This window comes from Esox lucius, chromosome 1 (assembly GCF_011004845.1).
Source record: "Esox lucius isolate fEsoLuc1 chromosome 1, fEsoLuc1.pri, whole genome shotgun sequence".
NCBI classification, from domain to species: domain Eukaryota; kingdom Metazoa; phylum Chordata; class Actinopteri; order Esociformes; family Esocidae; genus Esox; species Esox lucius.
Window position 1 is genome coordinate 7,515,078 of NC_047569.1, and position 13,740 is coordinate 7,528,817.

The following is a 13,740-nucleotide window of genomic DNA, read 5'->3' on the forward strand; positions in this document are numbered from 1 at the left end:
GGGTGCATGTAAGCTCAGTTGTTATTTTTTTAAATGTATATTTGATTACCTTGTTTTCAATTCATGCAAACCAACACATTCACAAAATTCATTCATAACAGTAATGGCACTCCATAAGAACAGCTGTTCTTAACCAAGGGAGCACTCGCCTCACACACCATTATCACCACATGCTGGCAGGACCCAGCCCTCTGCCTCTGGCCCAAAGGGATTTTCCAAGGACCTAGCCCTATGCTACTGTGCGGGCTTGAATGGGAAACATACTGTTTGAGCGAACCGAGAGATTAGAATTGAGTTTCTTGGCTTGATATGCATCATCATCATTGATCTTGGAATCTCCAAAACACCTGCTGTGGGGTTGTTGCCGCAAGGCCATAATCACTAATAACTATAAACCTAACCCAAATCCAAAGCCTTAAGACTAACCCAAATCCAAAGCCTTAAGCCTAACCCAAATCCAAAGCCTTAAGCCTAACCCAAATCCAAAGCCTTAAGCCTAACCCAAATCCAAAGCCTTAAACCTAACCCAAATCCAAAGCCTTAAGCCTAACCCAAATCCAAAGCCTTAAGCCTAACCCAACATCCAAAGCCTTAAGCCTAACCCAACATCCAAAGCCTTAAGCCTAACCCAAATCCAAAGCCTTAAACCTAACCCAAATTCCTAATCCCTGGTTTTCATGTAGGTAGATAGGTCCCTATCATTCCTACATGACATTCAGACGTGGATGAAGACAGATTGACTGGGGCAGGAGAACGTTATGTATATATTTGGAGGCATGCTCTAAAATAGGGGCTTTATATGTCTCTCTCTCCTGAATCACTCTGAGGGTACAGGGCATCGACCCAGTAGAGAACAAACCGCCCATTCACTGTCACCAAGCCAGCCCTCCGCATTGCTGGGCATCACGTTGCCTTGTTTACAAACCTCTGCCTAAAAGACAAATGGAATGTCAGAATGTCACTAGAACATCATCTGTCAGTGAACGGGAAACCTCTGGGTTTAGTTTATTATCTGATCCAGCCGGATCCTCTTAAGCTGTGAGAAGCGTGAACAACAATAACAACCAAAAGGCCCTCAGAAATAGCAGCTGGGGCAGTTTCTGAGCTCTTAAAAACACATTTCGCTAGAGGGACAGTAATAGGTGAGCTCACAAATCAGTCTTTTGTCAATGACCAAACAGAGAGCAGGAAACTCTGGTATACACACAATGCAGTCCTATTCTCACATCACATCTCTGAGCTCTCTTGTTGCCCCACTCCCTCCATCTCCCTCTCTCTCACTCTCTAGTTCTCCCTTTTATTTCAATTTCAAGGTGAAGTGAAAACTTTAGACACAAACGTTTACAAAGGGTAAAGGTATTTCCTGTTTCATATTATGAGCCATGTGCATTGTTGTAACAATATGCAAATAGTTTAGGGTATTAAACAAAATTGGTTATGTTTGGAATGTTGTGTGTGCTTCACATGTTGCCCTTTCTCATTAAAACATGTCAGAACTCTGCTTTCTCTCTCACCTTTCCTTTCCCTCTGTCTTTTCCTCGTTGTTTCTCTCTCTTTCCCCCTTTATCAAGCCTTCTTGTTCTAAGTTGGGTGTGACTGAGTGAGAGCATGTGAGATTGACTGGTGACTTTCAGTAGAAGCAATTTAATGGAAACTTAGCTCACTGACATGTATGGTTTGTCTCAAGATAGCCAGACTGTAAATAACAAAGTTTAGTTCTATGTCGCTGCATTTTAGCTACTTGTTTTAACTTACTGTATGTCAGGTTTAGGCTACATGCGATTATGTTGTTTTACATACAGAATATTTCAAATACTGTCATTTCTCTAATACCTGATGCATTTCCACTTCCATAAGATCGAAATACTATTACAAATCACCCAATAACTATTTTTTGAAAGTGTCATAGCACTCTTAAAGTAAAAGGGGCCCCTGAATGGTGTGACTATAAAGCAACTGCCTTGAGACTGGAAGGCCAGGATTCAAGTCATTCTCATGGATTTGACCAAGGGCCCAATTTATGGTGGTGCAATTTTTATTTTTCATGAACTTGATTTTGATTTCAATAGAAAGGCTGTAGTCATGGGGATTGATGACTTAATCAATCCAAGTTACATTACGTATGACTGCAGTATCTGGTCATTGTTTTCAGGATGGTTGCATTTCCGTTGCTAGTGCAAGCCAGGGACCAAGTTATCTCAAATTCAATGTACACAACATACAAACCCGATTCCAAAAAAGTTGGGACACTGTACAAATTGTGAGTAAAGAAGGAATGGAATAATTTACAAATCTCATAAACTTATATTTAATTCACAATATAATATAGATAACATATCGAATGTTGAAAGTGAGACATTTTGTAATGTCATGCCAAATATTGGCTCATTTTGGCATGAGAGCTACACATTGCAAAAAAGTTGGGACAGGTAGCAATAAAATGTTAAATGTACAGATAAGGAACAGCTGGAGGACCAATTTGCAACTTATGTCAATTGGCAACATGATTGGGTATAAAAAGAGCCTCTCAGAGTGGCAGTGTCTCTCAGAAGTCAAGATGGGCAGAGGATCACCAATTCCCCCAATGCTGCGGCGAAAAATTGTGGAGCAATATCAGAAAGAAGTTTCTCAGAGAACAATTGCAAAGACTTTGAAGTTATCATCATCTACAGTGCATAATATCATCCTAAGATTCAGAGAATCTGGAACAATCTCTGTGCGTAAGGGTCAAGGCAGGAAAACCATACTGGATGCCCGTGATCTTCGGGCCCTCAGATGGCACTGCATCACATACAGGAATGATACTGTAATGGAAATCACAACATGGGCTCAGGAATACTTCCAGAAAACATTGTCGGTGAACACAATCCACCGTGCCATTCGCCTTTGCCGGCTAAAACTCTATAGGTCAAAAAAGAAGCCGTATCTAAACAGGATCCAGAAGCGCAGGCATTTTCTCTGGGTCAAGGATCATTTTAAATGGACTGTGGCAAAGTGGCAAAGTGTTCTGTGGCCAGACAAATCAAAATTTGAAGTTCATTTTGGAAAACTGGGACGCCATGTCATCCGGACTAAAGAGGACAAGGACAACCCAAGTTGTTATCAGCGCTCAGTTCAGAAGCCTGCATCTCTGATGGTATGGGGTTGCACGAGTGCATTTGGCATGGGCAGCCTACACATCTGGAAAGGCACCATCAATGCTGACAGTTATATCCAAGTTCTAGAACAACATATGCTCCCATCCAGACGTCGTCTCTTTCACGGAAGACCTTGCATTCTCCAACATGACAATGCCAGACCACATACTGCATCAATTACAATGTCATGGCTGCATAGAAGAAGGATCAGGGTACTGAAATGGCCAGCCTGCAGTCCAGATCTTTCACCCATAGAAAACATTGGCACATCATAAAGAGGAAGATGCGACAAAGAAGACCTAAGACAGTTGAGCAACTAGAAGCCTGTATTAGACAAGAATGGGACAACATTCCTATTCATAAACTTGAGCAACTTGTCTCCTCAGTCCCCAGACGTTTGCAATCTTTTAATAAAAGAAGAGGGGATGCCGCACAGTGGTAAACATCAATCAATCATTCAATCAAATTTATTTATAAAGCCCTTTTTACAACAGCAGTTGTCACAAAGTGTTTTACAGAGACACCCGGCCTTAAACCCCAAGGAGCAAACAACAGTAGTGTTGGATTTCAGTGGCTAGGAAAAACTCCTTAAGTAGGCCGAATTTTTGGAAGAAACCTAGAGAGGACCCAGGCTCAGAGGGGTGACTAGTCCTCTTCTGGCTGTGCCGGGTGAGATATTAAGAGTCCAATTGGAATAAATAATAAAAGCAGGTGGGCTAAATCCAGAGTCTATTTGATTCTAGACTAGGTCAGAAGTATGACCAGGTGGACAAGGACAGGGAAAGCAACGGGCCCCCCAAACCAGGTACTCCGCAGGTGTGGACCAGGACCTCATCTTCTCCTAAAATTTTAAACTGGAGGAGACTGAGAAAAGTTAGAAAGTGCATTCCTCATATCCCCCAGCACAATAATATAGCAGCGTAACACCTTGGAACTGAGACGGGGGGGTCTGGCAACACGGTGGCCCTACCCGGGGAGGCCCCGGACAGGGCCCAACAGGCAGGAAATCAATCCAGCCACATTCCCAGGCATCAACCAAAGGGACACCCACCAACCGCAACCCCCCTGAAAGAGGGCCGAGTATTGCCAGCAGCGTACAGCTCAATTGCACACATGGCCTTGTCCCAACTTTTTTGAGATGTGTTGATGCCATGAAATTTAAAATCGACTTATTTTTCCCTTAAAGTGATACATTTTCTCAATTTAAACATTTGATATGTCATCTATGTTGTATTCTGAATAAAACATTTAAATTTGAAAGTTCCACATCATTGCATTCTGTTTTTAATTCACAATTTTACAGTGTCCCAACTTTTTTGGAATCGGGTTTGTACCATAATCAACATTCATTCTGTTATTTGCATTCTGAAGCTTTGGTATTTTTTAGACTAATGGACTGCATTTATTGAGTTTGATAGTCATGAAAAGTAGCTAACCATCAAGGCAATGTGAACCAACTGTGAACCTTTTGGCTCGCTGTTCCTTAGATTTTACCCTGGCTTGTTTTTTTCTTCCAAACAGGGCACTATGCACCTGCATTTGGAAAGAGATATCTGTTACAAAAATGTTTGATGAAATTCAATGACATTAGGACCACATCGCTGTGGCCTGAATTGATGCGTTTACTGCTGAATGTGCGCTTCTCTGGACACTATCTCCCACCAAGCCGAAATGCTAGCGTTCTCGTGGAACCACAACACATGTATAAGGGTATACTTTCTGGGTTATACAATGTTGGGGTACATCATCCACATGACCATGGCTCCTCACACTAATGTTAAATTATAACATTGTTCCTGAAGCTCTTTTCACATTTTCACATGTTTTACCTGGACGGTCTACCCCGGCTATTTATTTTGCCTGGACTGCATTTATTGAGTTTGATAGTCATGAAAAGTAGCTAACCATCAAGGCTATGTGAGCCAGCATGTCCAACCTCATGTTAAACAAAAGGAAGTAGGGTTAGGTATGCTGCTAAACAGTGCAGCATACAATGTTGTTTGCGTTCTGCCAAAAACTAGCTACGGTTGCTGGATTACTAACTAGTTAGCTAACTTGAATTTTCCAAAAATAGCCACGTCTTGTAAATATCAGTTAATCTCAATCAAATTGTTGTGGTGTGAGTAGGGATATTTGATTTATTTAGAGAATCTGTTCCCAAATTTTCCCCCTTCAATAAACAGAAAGACATATCTGACCACTGTAAAAATTTACAAATAGTATTATTTTTAAGTAAAATCTCTTAAGGGCTTAGTTGTGGTTTTAATTGCAGTGTGCAAATTATTATAATTATGTTCCAAACCCCCAATGATCTGATTTGACAAATAACAGCCTGTGGCTGAATCTAGTAGCCTGTCTCTGCTTTAGTATATCCTCTCTACAGTTGAGATTAAGAAGCTATTTAAAGACTTGGGTTTAAAGAGAGGGGTATCCAAGATACCCTATCATACTTTTTTTAAAGCGTCAAAACAAATACACTTTGTTTCCATGGTTCTGTTCAGATTTATCAATCATGGTAATGTATCTAAGAGCAGTAGAAACTATGAAAATATTTGGTGGTTGTGGTGACAAAAGTTTAGCTATTAAGGTAGATATTAATTTCAGAACACTATAAAAAAGTCAAGCTACTACAGAAGAAAACATGTAGGTGAACATGTCATAATTGGGCCAAGATTGGTCAGAGTTAGTAGCGGTTTTAATTACATTTGTAGTTTGACTATTTGATCAATTGACTAATTAATTTTTTTGTCTATTGTTTCCAGATGGACAGGTCGGAGACTGTGTGTCAGTACTGCGGAGTGAGTTACCTCATCCTCCACGAGTTCCAGCTCCTCCAGGAAAGACTAGCCCAGGTGGAGAGAGATCTCCAGAACCAGAGAGGGAGCGCACAGAGAGAGAAAGTCCAAAGAGAGCTGCTTGAACGGGGAAGACAGGAGTGGGAGATGGCCCTGAGAAAGGAGCTCCAGAGAGTTGCTCAAGAGAAACAGCGAGCCCTGAAAGAAGAGCTGAAAACGACAACTGAAGAGAGAGAGAGATTCCTGAGAGAAGAGCTGGAAAGAAGTGCAACAGAGAAAGTAAAGAACCAGAGACAGGAGCTGGAAAGAAGGAGCGAGGAGAGAGAGAGAGACTTGAGAGAACAGCTGGAAAAGAGGTGCGAGGAGAGTTGTAGATTACTGAAAGAAGGGTATGAAAAGAGGAGCGAGGAAGGAGTGAGGATCCTAAATAACGAACTGCAACAGGCCAATGCTCGTCTGGCGGAACAGAGGGAACACCTACGTCATCTGGAAGAGAGGTGAGAGACCAAAAGAGAGTGAGAGAGTGAAAGAACAAGATTTGCAGTATTTCTGGCAGCCCAACACTCTTGGCAGCCCATCCCAGATTCTCTTCCGTATCTACAGCCTCACTGCAGCTTGCAGAAACCGGAAGCTTCCGGTTTTCAGAAAAAATAGAGGAAGTGGAGGTGAAGCCTAATGAACAGATGCTTCCGGTTTGTTAAAGCCCTGCTCAGGCGTTTCTTTTACACCTGCTACATTACATTACACATTTCACTCCAGAGACTGGAAGGCACGAAGAAAGGAGAATAGATTAGTCCTTCTAAAAACAAAAAACATGCGTGTTATGCCAGTATTCGCAACAAACTGTTTTCCTTATGCTTAGTGTGCGTTGGTTTACACAATCCTCTATTGTCTGTTCTCGCATGAACATAATATTTGTTTTGTTGTGCAGACACGTCTGTTTATATTTGTGCATGTGCATTTTCCTGATCTCTCGCCCGAGTCTCAAGGCTATTGTGTGAGAGTGTATTTGAATGTGTTTTCTTGTGTTTTCGATCTTCATTGTGAAAGGATTTCTAATTCTAGGTTTCATGCCTTCAATTACCTCTGACTCACAACGCTCTGTCTAACCCACGCACGCCCTTACATATGTGTGTTTGTGTATGTGTAGTCGGTTGTGCGAGATACAAGCCCACTTCTCTGTGTAATTCCGGATTTACTGGATACCTCTGTAGAACATCTTCTCAGCAACGCCTTTCACTTCTGTTATAGATACCGGGTGGAAGAGCATCTTTCATGGACATGAGTGCATTGTAGCTGTAGTCTGTAAATCAAAGCCCAGGCCTTTGTCATCTACAGTGACAAATGACTGTAATCAGACCTTGACACTCATGATCAGAGTGAAGTAAATGTGAGTGCATGGTAAATGGTAGGAAGGGCATTTTAGTCCATTTAACTTGCATATAAGGGTGAAAGTAGATATATTTCTCATCTAGACATTTGTAGTGTAATCACAGAATTACATAGATTAGATCAGCACAGTATAATCTCTAATAATTTGTTGGACTTTTCTCCCCTTGGGCCTAGGTCTATTTTTGTCCTTTTCGGGTAGAGAGCAAAATTCATGGTTACTTCAATGATGTCAAGTATTCCAGGCCATGAGGCAAAGCATCCCCACACCATCACACTACCACCACCATGTTTGTTGGAATGATGTTCTTATTGTAAAGTGCCGTGTTTGCTTTACGCCAGACATAACGGAACCCATGTTTTGACTCTTCTGTAAACTGAGACGAGCACTAATGTTTCTCCCATGAATTCCATGGGAATTTGCCCAGTCCCTTTCTTATTATCTAGTCATGAACGCAGACCTTAGCTGAGGCTAGAGAGGCTCGCTGTTCCTTAGATTTTACCCTGGCTTGTTTTTTTCTTCCAAACAGGGCACTATGCACCTGCAGTTGGAAAGAGATATCTGTTACAAAAATGTTTGATGACATTCAACGACATTAGGACCACATCGCTGTGGCCTGAATTGATGCTTTTACTGCTGAATGTGCGCGTCTCGGGACACTATCTCCCACCAAGCCGAAATGCTAGCGTTCTCGTGGAACCACAACACATGTATAAGGGTATACTCTCTGGGTATATACAGTGTTGGGGTACATCATCCACATGACCATGGCTCCTCACACTAATGTTAAATTATAACATTGTTCCTGAAGCTCTTTTCATATTTTCACATGTTTTACCTGGACGGTCTACCCCGGCTATTTATTTTGCCTGGACACCGTGCCACACCAAAGTGGCTTACTTTTAAGCCCTGCTCTCTTTGCACTGCAATACATTTCATAATACTCCTTCAGTAGCACACGTGACAGTACACAGCTGTGCTGTACATTTCTTTGTGTGAGCCGCAGTTGAAAAGAATGCTCCATTTTCAGTTGAGTTTAGAGCTGTGGTAGGCCTACTCTTTTGCCCACACGAAGAGTTTCGGTTTGACTAAGACACCAGCCGACCTGGAGGTGAACTACTGAATCTGACTCAGATAGAGAATGAGTGGTGAATGGAGATGGAGACAGTGAGAAAGAGAGATGTGAGTGGAGGAGGTTGAGCAATAGAATCAGACAGGGTGAGCATTTGAAATAGCCTTATACTGTTCAAGCAGAAAGAGAAACAGAGAGACATGGACATTAGTGGCCCGGATTTACAAAACTTTCTAAAGAAGAAATGGGTAAAGAAAGGGGCTTTATGTAGAATTGTTCAATTGTTATTTCAGAAAATGCCCATAATAGATCTGCAGCAATAAAGGTGTTTCACGTTTATTCACCAGAAATGATGTGGGTGTATACATAAGCTCATCCTAAAACGCAGGATTTTTATTTGTCAACAGTAAGGGGCACTGGCTTCTGTTCAAAAAGTGTCACTCTCCCACTTTTCAATCAACCTCACTGAGACGCACAATTATTTCCACCTAAACAAGGCAAGGCAGATGACAACAGTCAAAATAGCTAGGTAATTTCCTTATGATTCTAAAAAGTTTCTGTTCAAATTTATAAACAAGCAGTAAATAGAGTAGGGAGTCATTGTGACATCTAAATCAGATTTTAGTGTCAAAATCTCTTGTTTCTCTTTCATAGTCGTCATGTTGAATTATGCCTACTGACACCAAATGCAGACTCTAAAGGCGAAAGCAAAGGAAGGAACTGAGACTACACATTCACAGCTCCTTTGTGTGTGAACAATCAATGCTACAGAGAACACCTAATAAATTAAAAACACTTGTGAGCCAAATACCTCTGCTCCCAACATTTATGGTCACATAAAATTGGGGATAGAACTGTCAGTGCTGTCAGTGTGGAAATGAACATGACATTCTGTACTTTTGGTTAATATTCATCTTTCATTCAAATTTATCACTCGCAGTACGGGAAGCCTCAGAGCAACAGGCTGTTATAGAACTAATTAGCTACTTGGTTTAGTTAGCGTTACTGGTGGAAATACAGATTTTGATAGGCCCATATTTTACCACCCACACCACTTCCCTGAAAAAAGAGTAAAAATTAATTGTTTTCAAATCTCATGTGGAATTTGAAATGGAGAAAAGATTTGGATGTATAAAATAATCTAAATAGTCTAATCAACCGTCAAGTGTACAGCAAAAAATAGCCATTTTGACTTTAATATCCCATTACTCATGGAGGGTCCTGAATATCATTGCTAACATTAATAATTAGAACATTAAATATGTGAGCAAAAAATATACATTTTAATATCCCATTACTTATGGATAGTTGGTGTAGCATACCGACAAGACTGAGGCCTCAAATAGCAGTTCAAAATGGGTAAACATTGTCCTGGATTTGTGTCGGACAAGGATTGCCATGGATTGTTCAGCTGTATAGAGTAGAGAATAGAAAAACACTTTATTAATCCCCAAGGGTAAATACAGGTGATAAAGCAACAGCCACATTTACAATCAATATATCATTAACATACAACATAAATACAATGTAAATAAATACGGTACAAAAAAATCTAACAAGAATAGCAGCAATGAATATCTATTTGAATGAATGTGCTGGTATATTTATATAAGAAGGATAAGTGATAGGCAATCCAGGGGGTGAGGGTGGTGATGCTGGAGGTAGTGTTTGGGTCACTGACTGATGGTGGGGGAGGTGGTTGGGTCACTGGCTGATGGTGGGGGAGCTGGTGGTGTTTGGGTCACTGGCTGATGGTGGGGGAGGTGTTTGGGTCACTGGCTGATGGTGAGGGAGGTGGTTGGGTCACTGGCTGATGGTGGGGGAGGTGGTGTTTAGGTCACTGGCTGATGGTGGGGGAGGTGTTTGGGTCACTGGCTGATGGTGGGGGAGGTGGTGTTTAGGTCACTGGCTGATGGTGGGGGAGGTGTTTGGGTCACTGGCTGATGGTGGTGGAGCTGGTGGTGTTTGGGTCACTGGCTGATGGTGGTGGAGCTGGTGGTGTTTGGGTCACTGGCTGATGGTGGTGGAGCTGGTGGTGTTTGGGTCACTGGCTGATGGTGGGGGAGGTGGTGGTGTTTGGGTCACTGGCTGATGGTGGGGGAGGTGGTGGCATGGGTGCTGTCGTTGTACAATGTTTGTTTAGCCTGCTCGCATCGCACGCTCTGACGTTTACTCACCAGAAATTATGTGGGTATATACATAAGCTCATATTATAATGCAGGATTTCAATTGGTCAACATATTAGTTTAAGGGTGTGCACACTTATGCAACCAAGTTATTGTAAGTTATTTATTTTAAATATTTTCCCCCTCAGAGATTTCAGTTTGTTTTTCAATTGAATTGTTCACATTATAGGTCACATTAAAGGTGGAAAATGTTCTGACATGATTTATCTTTGTCTTGTTCTTTTACATTACAAGAACCTGGCATTTTAACAGGGGTGTGCAGACTTTTTATATCCACTGTATGTTATGCTGTGGTTCTAATTGAGTTAATCTTTTCTTTTAGCATCTAAATCGCTTGCTTTTCTTTCATAGACAGCTCCTTAGTCTTCATTCCATTACTTATGGAGGGTCTTGAATATCATTGTTAACATTAATAATTAGTACAAAAAATATTGACTTTGATATCCCATTCCTTATGGATAGTTGGTGTAACATACCGACAAGACTGGGGGCCTCAAATAGCAGTTCAAAGTGGGTAAACATTGTTCTGGAATTGTGTCGGAAATTATATAAGCAAATTGGAATTACGAAAACATAACCGATCAGAATGATGATGCTTTTCCTGAAAAAATGTTTTCTCATTTTATTTTATAGTTTCAGAACCATACACCGAGAGACAGATAAAATAAGACAGAGAAGTGCCATGCATCTGCTGTGTGGTCAATTTAGTGATGAAAAAGTGCGATTTCTTACTTCTGCTTTGCGGGTGTGTGCCCTTAAGCACGCTGGTTCGTGAGTGTGCGTTAACTCTGCGCGATCATGGCACTGTGGGAGCAAAAGCAGCAGAATTCAGATTGCATATAACTGTATTCGCTCTGCTGGTTTCTCACTTCCTTACATCTTGGTACCCACTAGGCTGCTTCTGGGAAAACGTGCCACAGCGAGTAACAGCGCTGTGTGTCTATTGTCAAACGCTGGTGACACTGGTGGGTTTATTAGCATTTTCCATACAGTGGGTGTGAGTCTGCAGACTCCTGAGACTCCTGTGAAACCCGGGTTACTGTGTGTGTATGTGGCTCCTGCGTGTGATGCACATGTGGTGTGTGAGGGCGCGTGTGAGGAGGCACGCAATGGGTTCTCACAGCAGTCACTCCAGGAAGTGGATGTGGAGAGCGGGGGATGAGGGTGGGCTCCTCACGCATACTACAGCTGTGTGAGAGGGCATTTTTCACACACACACAGACGGGCAACAATGCTATGTTGCTACAGTGACAAACTCTTAAGTCAATATCGTTATGTAATATCTCAGGCTTTGCAAATGCTATTTAAACAAACTGTTTGAGGTACAAAAATAAGCTTTTTTATTTTTTTACAGGCTATAACTGTTATGTTGTTTTTTGTCTGCCCGTCAGCTGTGTCTGCTAAACAACCACAATCTAAACATACTTTGTGTGTGAAAACGAGCCGACCAAACTGAACCACAGTGTCCTTATGGGCTATGTTTCGGGGCGGAGCTCAACAGACCTATTAGAATAATTCAGTTGTTCATTTTCATTTTATTTAGTTCATTTCTCAGACCACACCATTGTTCCATCAGACGTCTTATATCAGTGCAGCATGAACAGTTGTTGACTGTTAAACAAAGGACACACACTCACACAAACCATGGCTAATTGTAAACACTTTGATTCACTCTGTGGGGGAGGTCTAAACCACTCACTTCACCCAGACCACATCACATGATCTCCCCCTCATCCTCCTGTATTGATTGACAGTTCCTGGCCTGGGGGGGCTATGGGCAGACTCCTGGGAGCTCTCTCTATTTCTCCCACTATCCTTCTCTCTTTTCAGTTTCAGTTTTCTCTCTTTCTATCTCTTTATCACTCCTCTCTTTCTTCCCTCTGTGTGTGTGTGTGTGTGTGTCTAGACCTATACCGTGCTATAGAGTTAATAGCTTGAAGCCTACATGTCCCTAGTTACTGGCTTCAGGGGTTAGCCTAATCCATCATCAAGAAGATTCCAAAGGCTATCTTTAGAGCTGGGGGTGGGGGTGGGGGGGGGGGGGGGGGGGGTTTGGCTGGTGTGAAGGACACACTGAGTTCACAAAGCGTCATTGTTGGGGCAAAGGTCAACTAGGCAACCTAATCAGGCTTGCTATGACCTGCTACGATCTGTTAGGGGTCACCATTTTTGTTTTCTTCTTCAGGGGGCTGAACCTTGTGAACCAATTAAGACAGCATCCATTATGCTGAAGATTTAAAGAAAAGAAGAAAAAAGAAAATAATTTGCATAATCTCTATGGGTCACTGTTTACTGACAGGATGATCTTCTCAACTGTGGCCTGCTCTCTTCTCGCGCTCACACACCGGTTCACACCCACACCAACCTTCACTGGCTCTTCATCACTTATCCAGCAATTTAACAGCACTTGGCGCCGCACTTCAGCTGCAATTTAGCAGCGCCTGACTCACACTTGTAATGGGAGAGATTAGGAGGCGCGAGGGAGCGACTGAGGAGGAGAAGATGGTGCCGCTTGCCGTTCTGAATGACTGACTGCACAGTGGGATTTTGACTGTTTTTCAGATGAGACGCTCCTATTATTGATGTGCGTCTGTCCTCTCCTTTTATCTTCAAGAATCGACCCCCTCCAATCCATGCATATGTAATTATGTTATCTCTCACAGTGGCTCGTTGACAAGCTGGACACGACAGGTGTGTGTTTATGTTTGCGCGGGTGTGTACGTTCAGCAGACGGAGTGACAATTACACGGAAGGTAATCTACAGTTAAGTGTACATCAAACATAATTTAAACGGTCTCCGGTTTGACAGAGACAGGTTCAAACAACATGTCTGACAGTCTGGCCTGTAAACAACATTGTAGTTGTGCAACCTGATCTCAAAAGTGCTTGACGTCTATCAATAAAGTTAAAGCACACATCTACACTCACCTAAAGGATTATGAGGAACACCTGAACTCCAAACTGAATGTCCGAATGGGAAAGAAAGGTGATTTAAGCAATTTTGATTGTGGCATGGTTGTTGGTACCAGACGGACCGGTCTGAGTTTTTCACAATCTGCTCAGTTACTGGGATTTTCACGCACAACCATTTCTAGGGTTTACAAAGAATGGCGTGAAAAGGGAAAAACATCCAGTATGCGGCAGTCCTGTGGGTGAAAAT

At 42.1% G+C, this 13,740-nt stretch overlaps 1 protein-coding gene across 1 annotated transcript in view; it reads left to right on the forward strand.

Moving 5' to 3' along the window:
- Positions 1 to 13,740, forward strand: part of lekr1 (leucine, glutamate and lysine rich 1) — a 114,500-nt gene that overhangs the window by 15,613 nt on the left and 85,147 nt on the right. The window contains exon 3 of the mRNA XM_013131369.4: positions 5,900 to 6,429. Coding sequence (XP_012986823.3) covers positions 5,900 to 6,429 — 530 coding nt within the window. The remainder of the gene's footprint in view (positions 1 to 5,899; positions 6,430 to 13,740) is intronic.